Genomic DNA, 20,133 nt, shown 5'->3' with positions numbered 1-20,133 from the left:
GGAAACCAAGCTTTATGAGGAACAGTTGAGGCAGCTGTAATTGTTTTAGCCTGGAAAAGCAGAGACTGAGAGGCGATATCACAGCCATCTTCAAATATCTAAAGAGCTGTCGCATGGAAGATGGAGCGAGCTTGTTTTCTATTCTGAAAGATTGGACCTGAACCAATCGATTCAAGTTACAAGAAAGGAGATTCCAGCTACGTAAATGTCAGGAAGAACTTTCTGACTGTAAGACCTGCTTGACAGCAGAACAGAGGTGGTGAACTCCCCTTCATTGGATTTTTTAAGCAGAGGTTGGATGGCCATCTGTCTTGGATGCTTCAGTTGAGCTTCCTGGATTGCATGTGGTTGGACTAGATTGACACTTAGGGGTCCCTTCTAACTCTATGATTCTATGTGACAACAGGTAGCTAGTTGTATGTGACGAGTCTAGTGTGATGTCAGAGCTAAGAACAAACCCTTTTGAGATCAGCCAAAACTTGTGGACCCTTGGAATTGATATGTAGGAATGATCGCTGGGTGTGGAGCACACTCCCCGCCCGCGGGCAGCCTCAGTTGTCTGCACGCGTGATCTTGGGGTGCGGAGCACACTCCCCCTCACAGATAAGGCCACAGCTGTCTGAACATCTTGCCCTCTGTCTAACCTTTTGCGGTCTAAGCAGTCTGCCATGTTCTGTCTGTGACCTTTGTCTCTGAGACCTTTGTCCCTTTCGTCGTACATTGTGCAAGGGGAAAATGACGCGGTGGAAACAGGTGCCAAAATAACTTTGTACCACCCCGCGACCTCGGGACTGGAAGATGTGTAAAGGTCACAGCCCAAAATGCATCTGCCTGGGTTTGCATATTGTGTCAATAAAAGGAGGCTCCACAGAGCTGGCCGGCAGCTTGCTTGCAGCTCACCTGTGTGCAGCTCACCTGCATTATCAACTCCTGCCTCATGTCCTTCACTTCATTGATAAAGAACCTTTATGAATTCATGCAACCTAAAATTACTTTTCAGGTATACACAGTTCAAGTCAAGAACTCCATTGGACAATAATCTCCTTTTATTAAGCAAGCTCCTGAATCATTCATTTTGGAACGCGACTTTTGGTTGCACCAAATGCTTGTTTTAGTCCTTCTCATACCATCGTCCATATAAACCGGCCGTTATTAAGCCAGAAGATGCTCCCTTTTTCTGCATGACATAGTGGTTCTTTTCCCACCCCAGATAGTCCGCAAAGTCCAGAGTAATGCCAGACTTCAGCAAGAGAGGGAAGACAAAAGCAGTGCTGAAATTCCCTTGCAGCTGAAAATCTATCCGTTCAGTAGCCTTTGTGACTTCCTGCCCGCAACTCGTATAGTCGAGGGTGCTGCACTTCACTAACACACAAGCTTGTACATAGTATGTCCCATGAACTGTATGAAGGCCATCAAATACTCCTAAAGCATAGAGTTCCTTTGATACAAACAGTCTCTGGTAACTTAAGGAACAGCACAGAGTATTGGAACAGACCTGGATCTCTCCTTCAGCTTCCATTATGGGCATAAAAGTGAAATTGTCATACATCATTTCGCCATGAAATATAGGTGGAGCTTCCTGGGCTCCTTTCTCAGCTTTTTCACAGTGGGCTTCTTGATCCTCCTTACGACAAATCTGATGGTCCATAGGGGAGTTTGAAAAACTCGTCTGCATGTTATTGTTGGTTTCATGCCCTGATGTAATGGGGATTTGGGCCACTATAAGCTTGCCTTTATCGTTCTCCATGTTATAATAAATGAATGATTCTGATGGTGTGTATATACCACTCCCTGTCATACCCAGGTCAGGACGATGGATATTCGCTGCCAAAAGATTGATGTTGAAAGCAACTGCAAATGCTTGTTGAAATTCTACAGCAGACAGCAGCGGAAGCTGGTTCATCCATGCAGTAGGATACACAGCCTGTTTTAAATTGTATTCCTTGATAAGCTTCACTGTTGGCTCATAGAACAGGATGTCAAAACAAGTGAAAACTCCAAATTTGCCTGCAAAAGGCGTATTAAAAACAGTGTAATCTACTTCTGGCGGAGTATCAAAGGCACGTTCAAAATACAGGTTTTGTTTTCGGTATCTGGCTATGAGTGTACCACTGTCACTAAATACTACGTTTGTGTTAAAGTGGTATCTCCCATCTGGTGGGCAGTGACGATCACTGTGATTGCAGGGCTGCTTGGTTCCTAAGTTTACCACTAAAAACACTTGATTCTTCAGTGCCATACAGCTGAGTCGGTGCAGAACCTAGGGGGCAAAAAAGTAAATACATATTCTGTTGCATCAATAGATATAAGCATTGAGCAGTCCTATTAATTGGTTCTTGGATTAAACATGTATACTTCTATATATGGACCCCCCCCCCCCTTTATAATGGTTCCCTATGGGGACTTCCGGGTTAGCGCCTCTGGCAATGGCAGATTTCCTCTGACCGGGAGGAATCCGCTCCGTGGAAATTAGGGTCTGAATCGCCACGGCGAGGCGGAGACCCACTAAAAACCACAGGCGGGAGAAGCCTGTGGACGTGGGATTCGGCTGGCACCTTTTGCGCCTCCCCTACTCGCGGGGGAACCCAGTTTCGGGGATCCGGAGCGACGTGGGATGAGTGGCGCAGTGCTTCGAATCGACTGCTTCTTTCACGGAGTGAAGCCGCATTGCTGTTGCCGGAGAGCGCTGACTTTTTCCTGTGGACAATTGGACTCTAAACAACTACCCGTGAGTAGAACGGAAAATTGGATTTCTAAACTTCATAATTTGGCATCGAAACGGGAAGGTCTCAAACAGGAAGTCCGCCTTCCTCTTTTGTAAACAGAGTAAAGCAAAGACGTTGCAAGCTAAAGCCTGGAAAGTTTTCTGTAAAGGATTAAATCTCCATCGGTTAAAATAACTAAACCACCCTTGGAAGCAGGAGAAGAGGGGGGAAATTCTATTGTTTAAGCCTGCAGGAGAGAGAGTGAAGAAAGATAAATCACCACCGTTTCGAACCTGGGAACGGACTGTCAGTAAGATTAACGCTTTGGGAAAGTTCATTGACTGAGAATAAAACGATGTTGACAGATAGTTAAATAAGAGTAATACATTGTTTCAATTGCTTCCTTTTACATTTAAAAAGGAGGAAAAAAGGTAAATGAAAATTGAAACTAGCTCGGTGGCTGGATCTGTGCTTAAAAGGATGGATACCAATAGAAATTGTTTCCTTTAGAGGGAGCTTTTGGAACTGTTGCAGGAGTGGAGCTGGGGAATTTTCCAGCTGCAGAGATTAAAGAGTGTGAGAACTAGAGTTTGACCTTGGACAAGAATGTTGACAGAAGAAGCCCTAGTGATTGCATTTTGCAAGACAAGTGCTTTATTGGAACAGCTTCATGAGAAGATGGATGTGAGGATTACTAAAATTGACAATTCGGGACAAAAATTGACTGAGTTGGGACAAAAAGGGAATACCTATACAGAAATTACTCAGGAATTGACCCAGGAATCTGTTTTGACATGGCAAGCTGTAGAGAAGACGAAGGAGAAAGTTGTTGTTGAATCTCAAGTAATTCAAGTGGAGGGAGCCCCGGCCTCCCAGAGGCAATTTGATGAACATAAGCTGTTGCCTTTTATGATCGAATCTAGAGAAAGTCAGATTTGGTGGGATGGAGCCCTGCTTGGATTGGAGAAGGAAAGTTGGATAGATCCTCCTATGCAGGGATGCTCTGGCCTTTGGGACCTGGATTTGGGTCAGGGGGAGAGTGGCGCTCTGAAATATCTTTTGGACTTTAGTTCTGACTATGGAGAATGGGCTGACCTGTTGAGAAGGAATAAAGACATTGCTAGGTTGGAGCTCCCCCGAGATCTACTCCTCAGTGCCAAAGGAAGGAAATTAAGAACAAGATCAGCAGAAGACAAAGTAATGTGCATGGATATATATGAAGAAGATCTGCAGAAGGGACAGGGAAGAGAGTTAAGAGCCTCGGACAGAAGGTCACCAGGTTAATGGGCTATATGGTATTGATAGAAAGGGCTGACAGAATCCGAGACTAGGGAGAGGAGACGGTGGAAGAGGATTGGGGAAAAAAAGCATAATTTTTTTTTAAAAAAAATTTTATTTAGAGAAATGTTGCAAAATTAATGAGTGTTAGAAAAACGTTGGAATGAAATTATACGGCTTTAGTAGAAATGTTATAAGGAGTTAAGTACAAATAAGTTTTAGGGTATTAACGGTAAGATAAGGTTAAAATAAATTATGATATTTATATGATAGAAAATAGTGAAAGATGGAAAGGATTTGCTGAAACAATTAATAACTAGAATACAAAAAGGGAGGTGTGAGGAGGTCGATGAAGCAAGTTAATGAAAGATAAAGATATGGAAATATTGGATATGTTTTTAACTGTTGTTGCTTTTGTTTTGATTTATCGTGTTTTTTTATGCTTTTCTTTTTTATGTATATGTATTGTAATGTGTCGATTTGTACTGTTTATTTTTTCTTTTTCTTTTTTTATTTTTTTCTTTAATTCTTAAACTTTTAATAAATATTATTTTTAAAAAATATATAATGGTTCCCTATGAAAAGATGTTCAGTGTTTGTGAAAGATGTAGTCTTGAACATCTCTACTCAGAAGTAAGTGTGCAGAGATGACTGAAGCCTTCAGTGGTCATTTCCTGATTTTGGCAACATGTTTTGGACTTATCTCCAAAACATTAAATCACTGTGCTGAAACTTCTCTATTCATTAATTACCTCAGAATGCTATTGTTAGAGGGACTGTAATATTGAGAAATGAAAAGCACTGCATTTTTGTTTAGTTAAATAAATTTTAAGTGGCTGACAGATCTAATTTTGGCACCACCGGAAGAGGCAGCATCTCTCTCTTTAGGTTGTATTCAGGACAGCCATTCTGCAAGTGGAACAACTTCCGTTTGTGCAATGCAACTTTGGTCTCTCCTTCCCTCACAGAGCCCCCTCTGCATCTGCTCTGGGTCCCCCACCAAGCAGATTTGGGGAGGGAACAGGTGGAGGGGAGAGAGGATGTTCTGCTGCACATGGGGAAGTTGTTCCACTCATGCAATGACTTCATTGGAGTCAACCTTGTGACAGTAGACACTCTTGGTTTTTTTTTTAAAGTAGGGAAATTTTTATCAAATGCAAAAAGATTATTAGTTTTTTTATTCAACTGATTTTGAAAGAAAATGCAACACTTAAAAACTTGAAACTTTATAAGATCCTGCATATTCTGTCAGCAATATAATTGACACCACGGCTGTATACATCTCTGTTTACTTGTAAGCCTCGTTTGGTTAGAGCAGGGTGCTGATAATGTCAAGGTTGTGGGTTCGATCCCCATATAGACCAGCTGCATTGCAGGGGGTTGGACTAGATGATCCTCAGGGTCCCTTCCAACTCTACAATTCTATGACACTATGAGTTCGATGGGACTTATGCCAAATAAGCATGTGTAGGATTTCAACCTAAGAAAGCTATCATCTTATCAATTCAGCTTACTCTAGCAGGGGTGAGCGTTACACAAAAAATCACGTTCTGTGGGGTAAACCAAACCCAAATGTAACATTTGCAGCTATGTGCTTCGTGATCTGTAGGCTATACACATTCTGATCGACACCTGGTAATAAATGTAATATATGACTATTGTAAGTGCCATACAGTTCTGCGCACCGCGCCAAACAATTCTCTTCAGGAAGGAGGAGCGCTGATAAGCCCAAAGTAGGGAGATACACGCAATATGGAAAAGTAAGAGCCTCTGAGCTCTTGGCTAAACAGGGAAAACGCGCACAGGCAGGAGAGCACGGAGAGCACATCTCGGTTCGCTCCCTATATTGGCGGGTTTGCTTTGCTGTTGTTAGTTGTTGCAATTCATTGAGCTTCCTTCGTCCTCTTGGCTGTTTTAGCGCTACCCATTTGTGTCTTCCCCTCCCCTTCTCAACCCTGCCGCCAGTTGTTTTTTCCGTTTCCAGCTGTGCGAACTTTGGGTTCGTCACTGCGTGTGCATGTGGAGTGTGTGTGAGTCCCCGCTACAGCGGCGCTCGCTGTATTATTCCCTGCCTGAGTCTCTCATGTCCTCAGAGCAATCTGACCCCTGTATCACCACCGTGTGTGTGCCTGTGCCCATTGGCAGGCACCCAACCAGGTGCCTCCGAGGGGGCGTGTACAGCAGCCTAAATGCGGCGCCAGCCCCTCCTTGGCCTCAGTCTTCGTCATCCCGTCGCGAGTCACCCACCCTCCACTCCCTTGAGCTCAGGGTCTGAGTTTTCTTTGGCCTTGCTATGGACCTTAGGTTGGTCGCCCTGGTTGTTCGGGGGCCTGGTAGGAATTTTTCCATTTGGCATTAGGCTTTTTGGTTTTTTTGCCTACCTCGTAGCAATCGTCACAACTTTCGTGGTATTGGTGGGTAGGTTAGGCATTGGAATAATGTGTTGTGGTGTGTCGAAGGGCTAAGTGTGGCCATCGCCTATGCCTTCAATTTTTGGGTATTCCGTTAAAGGAATCCGGCCGTTGTGTATTCTGTCCGATGCCTGCTTGGCGGGAGGCCATGACACGACCCTCGGTGACATTAGGGGAGAGCCTATAGTTGGATTAGCATCAACAGGCTCCACCTACTGGTGAATAAACCCCCTAGTTTTAGACTCACCCCTCTCTGAGGGGGTGGAGTCAGCTGACGTAATCCAATGCCTAAGCCAATACCTTTTCACTTGCTGTAATCAATAAAGTTGTGGCCTTTTCTTGCCCATTAACCTTATATCACGTGTCCTTGTGTATTCATTCCACTTTGCGGGGATCGGGTCCTCAAACCACAAACTGAATCTAGGTCCAGCTGAGGAAGTGATCAACGCTGCCACAGCTGACAGAGTTGTCTGTGATCCTTGTGTAGTGCACCATACAGAATTTCTTCTGCTGCACACAAAAGACCTAAGGCTTGGGTGGAGTCAGGGTAGATTTTCCAGAATTATAATGATCTAAACCACAGATTTCTTGAAAATCATATTATACTTACTCATAACAGTTGTCTAGCTTAGAATAAGAAAGTTGGGTTTTGTTTGTTGTTTTTAATGGAAACCTACATATGTAGTTTGAATGTACAAAACATTGTTCTGTTCAGAAACTGTTGTGTTAGCTCCAAATACATTCTAAATCTTCAGGGGAAAACATGTTATGGCATTTCCATCTTAACTTAGTTGCAGTTCTCTGCAAAAAGTAAGTTTAAATGTGCTTGTGCTTGGTACCTGTAGCAGGTAGGAGATCTATTAACAGCCAAACATAGTTAAGTGATAGAAATCAATGGGTGTGCATTTACAGAAATTGGAAGTTTGATTGCATTTGCATTAACCTTAACTTCATACTTAGAGATTGAAATTTACTGTAAACAAAAATGCTTTGAGATGCAATGCCAATATTGCATCAGGCAGTGCGACAGAAAGCGCTAGTGAAATTGAGCAGCAAAATATCACTAAGGAACAGAGTGTCATTTTATATATTCCACTAAAGCAAAGAATATCCAGTTTTTTCCAGTTCTGCAACAGTTATAACAGATACCTCTGTGTCATTGAACAAGTATTCTTCTTTGCATGGATTCCATGTCACAGAGTCAGGGTATGGAATGAAATCCAAGTAAGGATAAATAGAAGTCCTGGTGAAGTTGAAGCCCTGAATTCCATCTTCAGGAAAGACAATTATCTGTGCTCCCTGATAGCAAACAAAAATAAAAAAGACAGCTTTCAGTCAGAATTAAAAAAAGGAAAGGTGCCTTGAAATTTCTTTAAGAAGACTTAAACGCTTGTGCAGATTGCATTAATCTCATTCAAGTGTTACTGATAATCAAAACACACAAGAACACTGTGTTACTTCCATTTAAATTGTGTTTTGTTTTAAAAGATAGTTGTAAGACCTTGAACCTACTACAGTACTATGAATTAGAAGCTCATATGTGGCTTTACGGTGGAAATGAGGGAATGATCACAAAACACTCTCCAGTTTCTATTTGGCTAAAATCCACAAACTTCTTGCCCAGAAGCAATTTCACCAAAGCTTTGGGGATTTACACCAGAACTGTTTGGAAGTGTGAAATGATTCAACTAGATTGGAAGGAAACATAGCGTTTAGACACAGAAAGCTGTATCGTAAGCAGATTTTAAAGGGAATCCTTGCCTTCTTGAAGCAGCGTGGTGGCTGCTTCAACATGTTGCTAAGGCTCAAAAGCTCTGTGTTCTTGTATGTCTATTGACTTCAGTAGCAAACGCCACACAAGTAACTGTGTGCTGGATTCACTGGGTTAGGAAAACCTTCAGTTGCAGGTGCAGGGCATCCAAGCAGGATGTATGTTAGGGGTCCCCAACTTTCTTTAGGCCCGTGTGCCCATTTGGAAATTTGAAACTTGTGGGCACTGCTGCAATAGTCATAAACAATATGTAAGTTGCTCAGAAAAACTAATCAAAAGGCAGAGGTTAGGTCTGAGCCTCAGCTAGCAAACCACCTACTTGCCCCCATAAAGCACAACAAAATGCCCATTTCACAGAAGTAAAACCGGGAAGACAACCCAGTGATGCTCAGATACTTCAAAGGTAAGCACCTTCACAGGGGTAAGTATGAGTGCATGCTGTTCAAATCATCACATTCTCAGTGAATCTAAAATTTAAAAAGCTAAGATAAGATGCTGTCTCTTCAACATCCTAGTAGGTTATTCACGAATAGTCTCAAAGGAAAAGCCATTATAGAAGAAAAACACAGGAGCTCTGTGACTCTGGAAGAACTTGCTCAAGATTCTGTTTCATCCAGAACCTCCAATACAGTATATATGCCTACAACAGCTCCTGTAACAATAAACCAATTAATCTCTAAGGCACATGTTACTTAAAATGTTTGCAAGGTGATTAATTACTGTGGTACCTGTTTAACAGCAGCAATTACTTGCTCTTCGTAAATGTCTAGGTTTCTGTTCATCAGCTGTAATGCAGACCGTCGACTGGTAATAGCTGTTGGATTGGGATTCAGGACGACACGATGTTCGTACACAGCAGCAATGTAATGTCCTCTGTGAACATCTGCGAAGAGAACTTGGAAGCAGACCAGGACGAGCATGCAGCAGCTGCCCAAAATGATGTCTGCCATGAATCTAAAAGGGGGAAAAACATATTTATGTGGAACATACTTGAGTAAAATCATAGAGTTGGAATGAGGGTTTGCATGTCTTTAGCCCAACACCCTGCTCAGTAGATGATCTACAATGCAGCTGCAGCATCAGTGACAGATGTCATTGATGTCCAGTACAGTGGTACCTCGGGTTACATACGCTTCAGGTTGCATGCGCTTCAGGTTACAGACTCCACTAACCTAGAAATAGTACCTCGGGTTAAGAACTTTGCTTCAGGATGAGAACAGAAATCATGCTCTGACGGCATGGCAACAGTGGGAGGCCCCATTAGCTAAAGTGGCTCGCCAGATGCAGCTTGTCACGCTGGCCACGTGACCCGGAAGTGTCTGCGGACAGCGCTGGCTCCCGGCCTCTTAAGTGAGATGGGCACACAACCCTAGAGTCTGTCAAGACTGGCCTGTACGGGCAGGGGTACCTTTACCTTTACCTCGGGTTAAGTACTTAATTCGGTACTATTTCTGGGTTAGTGGAGTCTGTAACCTGAAGCGTATGTAACCCGAGGTACCACTGTATATTGAAAGCAGTTACCATGTAACCTTTAATCTTGTCCGGATACATTTACACCGTTCTTCTAACCATTCTTCATCAGACTTAGTTTCCAGATCCTCTCCAGATCACCCTCCAGTCACATTCCAGTTTGCCATTGCCCTTTTTAGAAAATGATGCCCGGAACTGGACGTGGTACCCCAAACCAACAAGGCAAGAAGATGCATTGTAAGCTTCTAATGTCTATTGCTCCTACCATATTGAACTGAGAGCAGAGTGATGAGATCCACTTGTAATACTCAAACTGGGTATTACAATTGCTAGATTGCATGCCCTTTTTTTTTAACAGGATGGTCCATAAATATTAGGACCTATTATATACTAATTGATAAAAATGTGCGTAAGTCATGTTGGAGCTATTCCACTTCTGGGAGAGGATAGCACCTACAGTAGATAATTTAACTATCTCTAGGTAATACTGTCACAAGTGTTAAAGCAAACCCCAACACTGTATATGTTCTGATAAAAGGGCAAAGTTAGAATCATAGAATTGTCGAGTTGGAGGGGACTACGGGGGTCATCTAGTCCAACCCCCTGCAATGCAGGAATCTTTTGCCCAACATGGGGCTCAAACCCACGACCCTAAGTCATGCTCTACCAACTGAGCTATCCCAGCAATCGCACTTTATATTGGAAACGGACCGCCCTTCCTGGAAATGTCTTCTTTTAGTAATTTACTAGCGTATCCTGCCATTTCTTAAGAGACAATTCAATTGCAAAGAGTTTTAAGACAGATCCATTCTACAGCTCCAACTGCTTTTTGATAGGTGGTGTCTATTTAAATGATGCACACTGTGCTTGGGGTGTGCACAGGGGTTTGTGGAGTTCTAATTCTTGCAGCAAGAACTTACAAAAGCAAAGCTTACAAAAATACGTTATAATTAGAGAAGAGGATATTGCTGAATCTTGGGCGCCAGAGATGGAGGGAGCTGTGGGAGCTGTGGCCCTGCAGGAACAGAGCTTTTGGATTTGACAAATGAACTTGGAAAAAGCCAGATTTGGAAAGATAAAGTCTGGACTGGTTTGGAAATGGGGGGTTGGATAGACCCCCCTATGCAGGGATGTTTGGACTTTCCAAGTCTGGCAATGGGCCGTGAAATGTTTGGGGCTGTGGGGGCTCTTAATCTTGGAGGGATTCTGAAACATGTTTTCAAATACCACATGGAGTTTAGTCTGGACTTTGGAAAAGGGGCTGATTTGTTGAAAAGGGTCAAAAACATTATCAAGCTGGAGTTCCCACGAGTGAAAGGAGAATATGAAGAAGAGCCGCGGAAGGGACATGGAAGAGACTTAAGGGCCTCGGATATAAAGTTACCAGGTTAATGCGCTAGATCAATGGATAAAAAGGACTGACAAAACCCGGGACCAGGAGGAAGGGACGCTGGATGAAGATTGGATTGTTCTTATCTCTCTTTTTTATTATTACTAGGATTGTTTTATAAAATTGATGAATGTTAGAAAAATGTTGGAACGAAATTACTTGGCTCTAGCAAAAATGTCTAATGAATTAGGTAAGAATATTATGGTTATGAGAAGTTGGTAAAAATAAGATTTAAGTTTTAAGGTTTTCTATAAGATAAGATGAAAATAGATTAAGGTAATGTAATGACAGAATATTATGAAATATGGAAAGGATTTGCTGCGATAATTAATAACTAGGATACAAAAAAAGGGAGGAGGAGGAGGTCAAAGAAAGAAGGTAATGAAAGTTGAGGATTCGAGAATGATGGATTTGTTTTTATCTGTTTGTGGTGTATTTTTGTTTTTTGAATCTACATTGTTTAATGTGGTTTGTTCTCTTTTTGTTTTCTCTTTTTTCTTTTTCTGCTGTGTTCTTTTCTGTAATTCTAAAAAATTTTCAATAAATATCATTAAAAAAAAAACAAAACAAAAATACGTTATAATTACTGTCTATTACATAGACTTTGTCATGAAGCGTAAGCTGAATCAGTTTGTGCTTATTTTTAGTGATAGATTTCATTTAAAAAATCCTAGTTGATATGAAAAGAGCTAAGTACTGAGCTAAGTATTTTTTTTACTTATAACTTTGAATATTCCAGTAGCATCTGACCTGCCAGTTTGATTTTGCCCCCTCCCCACCACTGCAAAGTATTATTAATTAAATTTTTTGGGTGGAGGTTTTTAGTTGATGGCCGTATTTACTCTTTGTTGTTTTATATGTATTACTGGTTTGTTTATTTTTAAAAAAATATATATTGTCTTAGTGTTAGCCACTTTGCTTTCTCTTTGAAGACAAAGTGGGATACAATTTAAAACAAATACTGTTGTATCAACACTTACCCTGTCAAATCCAATACTGTATAGAACGTACAAGTGTAAATGCAGTTCTACAAGTTGCAAATCTGCACCAACTCACAATATAGTTGCTAAATCACGATTATGTTACTAGAAGCGTTTGCCTTGTTACTGTACAACAAATAAGTTCAGGCTAATGCCAAAATTATAATGGACTTAGCTTGTTTTGAACATTAAAATACGTTCCAGCAACATAACTTTGCTGACTCCCAAGGTGGCAGGTTATTTGGCACCCAGCAAGTAAAGTCTAAAGCACCATCATCTCTGAAGACAATTAATGTGACACATTCTGCAAAAGATGTCGAGGGTTCTGGACATGAGGCTGCTGACACCAGCTTTTCCTGACAAGCCCCAAAATGGAGGGTGGGAAGGTGGGAGGGAATGAAAAGTATGCAGTAGTCAGCATTACTTATACTGCAATGTGCAAAAGATGTTCCTTGAACAATGAAACAGTTCCTTGTACTGTAGAACGAACAAGGCCTGAAGCAGTAGCCTGGGGATTATTAAGAGGATCTGTCAAACAAGTTGGAGAGGTAGAGGTCAGCTTCAGATGTGCTTGGAGAGACTGACAGTCTTGACCCATCTCATTTTCGCTTTAGGCTCCAGTTTGGGACCAGATCAGCCTTGGTCACCTTGACTCCTTAGTGTCAAATCTCAGATCCCGAACGCCTTCATTTTGGAACGTTTTGGCTCCTGAACGCCAAAAACCCAGAAGTAAATGCTCCGGTTTTTTAATATTTTTCAGAAGCCGGACATCCGACACGGCTTCTGCTTGAGTGCAGGAAGCTCCTGCAACCAATCGGAAGCTGTGCCTTAGTTGTTGAACATTTCAGAAGCCAAACGGGCTTCCGGAATGGATTATGTTCGACAACCAAGGTTTGACTGTACAGGGTTTTTCTTTTTCCATCCAGAACTCAACTCACTTCTGGCACTTCTCAGATGGACACCATTGCCATTATAAGAGAACAAGGGAGGCTTTCCTGGTGAGTTCCTCTTTTTCTACAAAAATAGCATCAACTCATTACATCTTCCAGGAGAGAAACAGCGGGAGCACGACCTGGTTGATTATCTTGGCCCTCTAAACAGTTTTGGATAATGTTAACCATGGTTCCATGGCTACATGGTTCCATGTTCCATGTTCATTCATGGGGTCCTTCAAAGTTCCAACTTGGGTTGGAGGAGGGGAGATCTCCCCTTCCCACACCATCTTCAGTCACTTTGGGAGGAGAAGGAATGATGGCAGCTCTCTCCTCTGGCCTTCCTCTGGAGCTCATAGCCTTCGTGGAGGCAGGTGAGGGCTTCGACCAGCTGAAGGGGGAGGATGACCAAGAGAAGGTTGTGACTGAACTGCAGCTAGAACAGGACGGTGCGTTCTTGTCACCTAGAACCAGGCAGCACCTTTGCAAATGGGAGCAGATCCACTCGCCCCAGCAGAAAATGTGCTTGGAATTTTGGCATTCTCACAAGGCAAGGGAATCCTTTGAGTGTGTGTGTGTCATACCTTGTCTTTTAAAGCTTGGCAGTAGGGGTGTGAGAACTTCTTGGGACACCTTTGTTTCTTCTGAACTTCTCACTCCTGAATTCCTGAATTGTGCTGATGAGCTTGTGCTATTACTTGCCTGAATTAATATCTCTTGCTTATAAGCAAGAGCCTCTGGCTGCATGCGTTGGACAATAGCCAGGACAGTGCCCACCGTTAAAAGCACCAATTGTTCATGCATTTCTGTTTGAGAAATTATGTCGGTTATCAGATTCTGTACAAGACTTGGAAAGCTGAGAGCATCAGTTGCCTCGGGAAGCCAGCAGTCAGTCACTGCAAAATGGATAGATATAAACTGTGTGCATTTGGAACAGTCCATCAAGCCGTTTTGCAGCCCCTTTCGTGTCAATAGAGTTCGCTCAAACACCATTGACACAAATGGAGGTTAAGTGGCAGCTGCAGTGGTGACTGCTTGTCCCAGAAAGGTCATAGTGTTTAGCACAGAGAGTCATGTCAAAATTCCAAGGGCAAAAAATAACTGGAAAATAATAAATATGCTGTAATCAAGATTCAGTTTAAAAGGGATCCAAAAAGCTTTATGTTAGCAAAGGCAGAACGTTTTGATACATGAATATCGACAAGCTAAGTAATAAAGTTTTGCCTTACAAAGAGAGCTGTAAAGATAGCAGCACATCAGTACACCCAAGTCAAACTGAAATGCCCTTTTAAAAAAACAATCAGTCCAGAAAAACATTTTATCAATGCATGTCATTGTGCTTTGTTGTTCTTTACCAGGTGTCAGCAAACTTCAACTTTTTCACTGTCCCTCAGACCTTGTGGGGGGGCCGAACTATACTTTTGGGGGGGAAATAAATGAAGGAATTCCTATGCCCCACAAATAACTCAGAGATGCATTTTAAATAAAAGCACACATTCTACTCATTTAAAAACACCAGGCAGGCCCCACAAATAACCCAGAGATGCATTTTAAATAAAAGCACACATTCTATTCATGTAAAAACACACAGATTCCTGAACCATCTGTGGGCCAGATTTAGAAGGCGATTGGGCCAGATTTGGCCCCTGGGCCTTAGTTTGCCTACCCATGTTCTTTACTATTGAACTATGTTCAATTCGATCAACTTTTACCACTGAAGCATGGAAAATGCTGGAATATAATTCTAAAAGGGATTTGGGAAGTGAACTAAAACCTGGCGCTAGTACTAGCATTTGGTCCTTGGAAGTTTTCCAGTTACAGGCATACAAAAAAAGAAAAAGAAAAAAAGACCCTGCATAGGATCAAAGGCACAGACAAACACCCAACATCCAATCCTGCAGGATAATTTTATGTTGCGTGCAAAACAGTAATACAGAAACGTATGTGTGTATGTTGCTAAGTTAACACCCATGGATGTAGCAATATTCCTTTCATCAGCTTTGCCTTTGTTTGCTTGCATTAGCAGATAAGAAAAATGAAGCTGATTTTTAGGGATGGGAAAGCATATATTCCTGTATGGTCCTCTTATATACAACTCCACTGAAAAAAAGTATTGTGGAGGATACAAAAATGTGGGAGATTTGCAGCCAAACCTAACAAAGATAGTTAGAACATGAAGGGTTTAAGGACCAGTTAAGGTTCAGTGAAAGGGACGAGGTAAGACTTGTTTCCTGTTCTTTTCTCTCCCCGCCCCCGCTCTCTCTCTCAGCATTGCAAACAAGGCAGCAAATGTATCTGAAGCTGTCTTTGCTGAATTTCTACCCAATAACATTTACCTGTATTTTATTTGCTGCTAAGGACAATGCATGCCTGTAAGTAAATTATATTTTAAACTTACTTTAGTGTGTGATCTGTTTCTTTGCACCAGGATTAAAAGGAAGCCAGGTGCCTCAAGTAGCTAGAATGTTTTAAAAGGCTTAAAAGCCTGTTCCTAGGCTTCACTAAATCTGTCTCATGACGGGATTTAAACTTTGCTACTGGAGTTCTTTATTTGCAAGCCCTGCAAACAGGCACAAGCCATTTTTCTTTTGTTTGCTAGCCGATACATGTGGGTTTGTAGAGGATTAAATATAATTAATATATTCTCTTATCAATACCCACTTCAACCTCCATGTGGGATGGGCAAATGGTTCCGTTTTGGACTACTATAAAGCAATGGATATTGTTATCCCTTCAATAATACCAGTGCCTATTCTCCAGCTACTGGTGCCATATTCCTTTCCAGGCAAAATTACAAGAGCAGACCAAATACAAAACAAGTCTGGTCTTTTGTGTCTGACAAAGGCCAGATCCAGATTATCTAGATTCTAGAGCAGGATAGTTCAGGCTCTGTAACAGTGGTGAATAGCTGGAGCTTTGCCAGTTGCATATTAAACATATCTGGCAAAGGACCAGGCATCTGGCCATTTTGGCTCCTAATAATGTGATGTCTGCTGATGGGTAATAATATGAAATATTTTTCTGTTTGAGCTAAAATCTGATTCTACTCTTACTTTAGGACCTGGTAAAGTCACATGATTAAAAAACCAAAACTTTTAAAACTAATGTGATAAAATTCTGTTAAGAGTGATTTTGTAAAATAAGTGATCTCCTAGTGGCGTTGACATATCAGAAACACAAATGTACAAATCCGCCCTAAGACTGGGCATGTTCCTCTTATCCTGTGACAAAACATTCTGCATGAGAACACAAAAAACAAAGAAGACTGTGTTCTTGTTCACAGACAAACTGTAAATGGTAAATGGCTTCTCATTCTGAAGCCAACTCCCAACGGGAAACCGAAATGAGCTTTGCCTGCGCTCCAGGAATGAAAACGTGTTCTCCTTAAACTCCTTCCTCTCCCCCCGCGTGCAGCCCACACATGCCCTTTAGAGGGTCTCCAACCACTTACTTTCTAACTAGACTGCAGTCTGAGGTTACTAGAAACAAATGCTTGTAATAAAACATTTTTGTACTCATTCCCTCTGCAAAGTTCTGTACTACAGAAGTAACACAGAATACTCGTCTCCTGAGATCTTCAAGAAAAGCTTCTTTTGATGCCCCTATCATTTGAAGTGTGTATTGGGGGAAGAGCCTACTTGATGGTGGCACCCCATAATGAAATGCTCTCCCCAGGGATGCTTGCCTGACACCGATCTTGATGTCACTTCAATACCAAGCAAATACCTTCTTGTTTTACCAGATTCTTTAATCAGCAATACATTTACGGTATTTTATGTTGCTTGGTGTTGGTTTTTAATTCCACCGGCTGCTTTTATATTGTGGTGTTTGACTGTTTCTGTTTTTATGTGTTTCACTGTCTTTTTAACTTTTTGTAAGCTGTCCTGAGAACCTGTGGAGAGCTTAGGCCATAAGCCTTAGAACCTTCCGACATAAATTGATCAACATACATACATACATACATAAATGAACAGGCTGGGATCTGAATCCCTTATTTAAGCACACCAGGGTCTCTTTTCTTTGATCTGCAGACTCTCACACATATTATAAGCAGCTTTCAAAAGTCCCTTCAGTTTCAAAGGGTTTTGCCACATGGTTATTATTCAATAAAAATAAGCCTAAAGCCCCCTTGGACACGCAGAACCAGTGTTTTTTTTCTGGGGGTACGCAGGGGTATGCATATCCCTAAACATTTTGTGAATCTAAGTTTGGCCTCATTGAGGGGCAGTACTTCAATATTAACAGGAAAATGAGAGCACCCCTAAACATTTTTTTAGGAAAAAAAAGCACTGTGCAGAACTAAGCATGTGTTCCTATGAATCCCAGGCATAATACTCTACAACATGGCCTTAGAAAATGGCAGTGCTACCCATCTATACCACACCCATGCATTTATTCATGATTGCTACATTATTTTCATAATGCATAACAGACAAAAACAGAATGCTACACCTTGAAATGTACTGAAATAATAGACCGGCTTTTCCAGTTTTTAAGTGTCGTCATATCTAGAAATAATTTGCAAGAAAGTTGTGAGAGCTTCGTGGGGAAACGTCAGTTTCTCACCATACTCCGGCTGCTGGTGCAGCTGTTGAAAGACAAGATACAGATGGAGAAGATGTAATTCTTATCACTAGGAAGCTTACACAGTGATTTAGATAGATAGCTTGCCCATTTAAAATATCCCTTTTCAAGTCTGTTTTTTTTTAAAAAATATTTAAAATAAGAAAAGCTGTAGTTCAAGAATAGACCATGTGCATGCAGAAGGTCCCAGTTTCAACCACTGACATCTGCAGGTGGCAAATCCACCTGTCTGAAATCCTGGAGAACTGCTGTCAGTCAGTGTAGACAGCACTAAGCTAGCAGGACCCAATGGTCTGATTCGGGATAAGGCAGCTTCCTATGTTAAAAACGGTACCAAGTTTAACAAAGAGGCACCTGATAATATAATTATTTCCAAAAAAATAATAATCCAGCTTTTCGAGGTCAGGCAGCTTCTCAAAGCAATTTGCAGTAGCATTAAAACATGGTTATTGGGTTTTTTTTAAAAAAAACCATTCGATAAAAACCTGCAATGGAGAAAACATCTATAAAAGCTAAATAAAAACTTGAAATTGATAAGCGCAAGGAGTGCAGTCCCCCTTCTCCACTACAAAGCGCAACATGTGTGTTGTTATAAGACTGGGAAAACATCCCGAGTTGCTGCTAATTTTTCACAGCAGACACATTACACAACTATATAGCACAGGAACACCCATTAAAGCCATAGACTTCTTATCCTTTTGCTGGCAGGTGAAGACCTTCTTCTTCCAACAGGTTTTGGGGACCTGGCTGCTTTTAATGAGGGGGCTGGCGTTTTTGTTTATTGTCTTATGTTTTAATAGCATGCGTGTGCATATATATATATATATATATATGCGCATATATGCGAGCGCGCACACATATATATACACATGTATCTATATATACACAGATATTACAGATAGATAATTTCAATTCTATTAATGTTTGTTTTTAATGTTTGTTTTTATTTGTTCTTATTTTATCTGCAATCCGCTTCAACTCCCTGTCAGGTAAATAAGCAAAGAAACCTCAGCCACGCATCTGCCTTCCGTGTTCCCAATTTGCGGGCTCGGATTGGCTAAGCAAGAGGCCAATTGAGAGCCTTTCTTCTAGCGTTCCCCCCTCCCCCCGCCCAACCCTTCTCCATCAGAGTGAGGGGTGGTTGGAGGCGGGCTGCTCCAACGGCTCCGCCCATTTGACGTCCCCCACCTATTAGCTAGGCTCGAAGCCTTTTCCTATTGAACGGCGGCGCGCGTCAATCAGGCGGTTAGCGCTTCCTTCATTGGCCGATGATGCCGTACCTCAGCGTGGTTTCAAGTTAGCCTGTCGCTTGTCTCTCCCTTTCCTCGGGAAAAGACGGTTGTGGAAGCGATGGCTCCGGCAGGGCAGGAAGAAGAATGTGTCAGCGGGGCTCAGGTCATCGCGGAAGCGCTGAAGATGCAAGTAAGAAACGCTCTTGGCTGACCCTTGAACCCCGGCAGCCAACCCGGAAATATTACGTGTTTCCTACGGAGAGCGGGAAGGAGCATTTTTTTTTTTTCGAAAAAGCGTAGTTTTACGTGAAGGGTTCTAGTCCCTGTCGAGGACGTGTAGCCCAATATGCATCTGAAGGCAATCCTGTTTAGGGAAGTTTTTAATGTTTTATCGCGATTTTACTGCAGTATTCCGTTGGGAACAGCCCAGAGTCGCTAGGGCAAAATAAATTATTATTATTATTATTATTATTATTATTATTATTTCCCAATGTCGGATTTACGTATAAGCTAAACAAGCTATAGCCGAAAATATAAGATAAAAAACAAATAAAACAAAACCTACATACAGCAACAGTGTTTTGTGTTGCGTAGGCTCCTATTTGTTATGTTCAAATGGCTTTAGATACCAATTAGGTCCATAAATTACCATACAGCATATATTCAACCCGAAAAACAGTGACAATTTGTTGTTGACAAAGGACAGCTGGACATATAAAGGGCCCCATTACCTTCAGTAGCTTAGGGCCTCATCCGGCCCTGCCGATATGCAATGGGAGGTGAAACATCAACAGGAGAGCCCCAGGTTTGGTCGTGGATGGTTCAAAATTGCAACCGAGTCTTGTCACTGTTTTGGCCCCTCTCGTTTTAAGGAGCTGTTTACTACCCTGTCACCTGCTTCTCGCGTTCTCAGCATGTACCTGTCGAGCTGCTGTGCTGCCTACAGTGTAGGCTGTGTAGGTTTGGCTCTCGTTGCACAAGAAGGTGTAGGGAAGATAAAAAGAATTAGTTAATCTGGGAACGGCATCAAGGATTAGTGGACTTAGGTGAAAGATCACAGCATGCCAGGAGAAGCAATAGCAGAGTGGCAAAGAGCACGGGACGCCCCGTGTCTGCCCGTCCTTTCGCCTCCAGTTGAAAAGGTTCTTGTAGGTGGAGATGGGGCACAGATGGGGCCTGGAAACTCCTGGATAAAGTTATGTAGACAATATTAGGCAATACAAAACCTTTTGACCTGGTGTGAAGCGGCTTCTTTTTTAATTTTTGTCTTTGGACAAAGTAATAATCATAAATAATAAGAATAAAAATGTGCACCCCACCACTGAGACTATTCCATTGTAACTATCCAACCTCCCATAATTTCAGCACCTCTTGCGATGG

The 20,133-nt window shown here is 41.9% G+C and overlaps 2 protein-coding genes across 5 annotated transcripts in view; one reads left to right on the top strand and one right to left on the bottom strand.

Moving 5' to 3' along the window:
• Window positions 1–1,024: 1,024 nt before the first annotated feature.
• BTD (biotinidase) lies at window positions 1,025–19,717 on the bottom strand. Of its 2 annotated transcripts, none has more exons than XM_080974901.1 (4): window positions 19,485–19,717; window positions 8,894–9,119; window positions 7,544–7,693; window positions 1,025–2,260 (listed from the first exon to the last, which is right to left on the bottom strand). In XM_080974901.1, the coding sequence occupies exons 2-4, from the start codon at window positions 9,113–9,115 to the stop codon at window positions 1,112–1,114; spliced, it is 1,521 nt and encodes a 506-aa protein (XP_080831027.1). In that variant the 5' UTR covers window positions 9,116–9,119; window positions 19,485–19,717; the 3' UTR covers window positions 1,025–1,111. The 2 variants fall into 2 exon arrangements, with proteins under 2 accessions (XP_080831027.1, XP_080831026.1); XM_080974900.1 differs by lacking the exon at window positions 19,485–19,717 and adding an exon at window positions 18,802–18,941.
• HACL1 (2-hydroxyacyl-CoA lyase 1) overlaps window positions 15,018–20,133 on the top strand; it is a 34,199-nt gene continuing 29,083 nt past the window's right edge. For 2 of the 3 annotated variants that reach the window (XM_080974814.1, XM_080974812.1), the window contains exon 1: window positions 18,808–18,943. In XM_080974814.1, coding sequence (XP_080830940.1) covers window positions 18,872–18,943 — 72 coding nt within the window. In that variant the 5' untranslated portion in view covers window positions 18,808–18,871. Of the gene's footprint in view, window positions 15,155–18,807; window positions 18,944–20,133 lie in introns of those variants that run through there. The other variant, XM_080974813.1, reaches the window with a different exon arrangement.

This window comes from Podarcis pityusensis (assembly GCF_964106645.2).
Source record: "Podarcis pityusensis genome assembly, chromosome: 12".
Taxonomy (NCBI): Eukaryota; Metazoa; Chordata; class Lepidosauria; order Squamata; family Lacertidae; genus Podarcis; species Podarcis pityusensis.
The sequence above is the reverse complement of the archived record's forward strand: the minus strand, read 5'-3'. Positions and strand labels throughout refer to the sequence as shown.

Coding starts and splice junctions, on each gene's coding strand:
- BTD (XM_080974901.1), bottom strand. CDS start 9,115: ATGGCAGACATCATTTTGGGCAGCTGCTGCATGCTCGTCCTGGTCTGC. Junction 7,694..8,893: donor TAATTGCTGCTGTTAAACAG/GTACCACAGTAA, acceptor GTTTGCTATCAG/GGAGCACAGATAATTGTCTT. Junction 2,261..7,543: donor ACTTGTTCAATGACACAGAG/GTATCTGTTATA, acceptor TTTGCCCCCTAG/GTTCTGCACCGACTCAGCTG.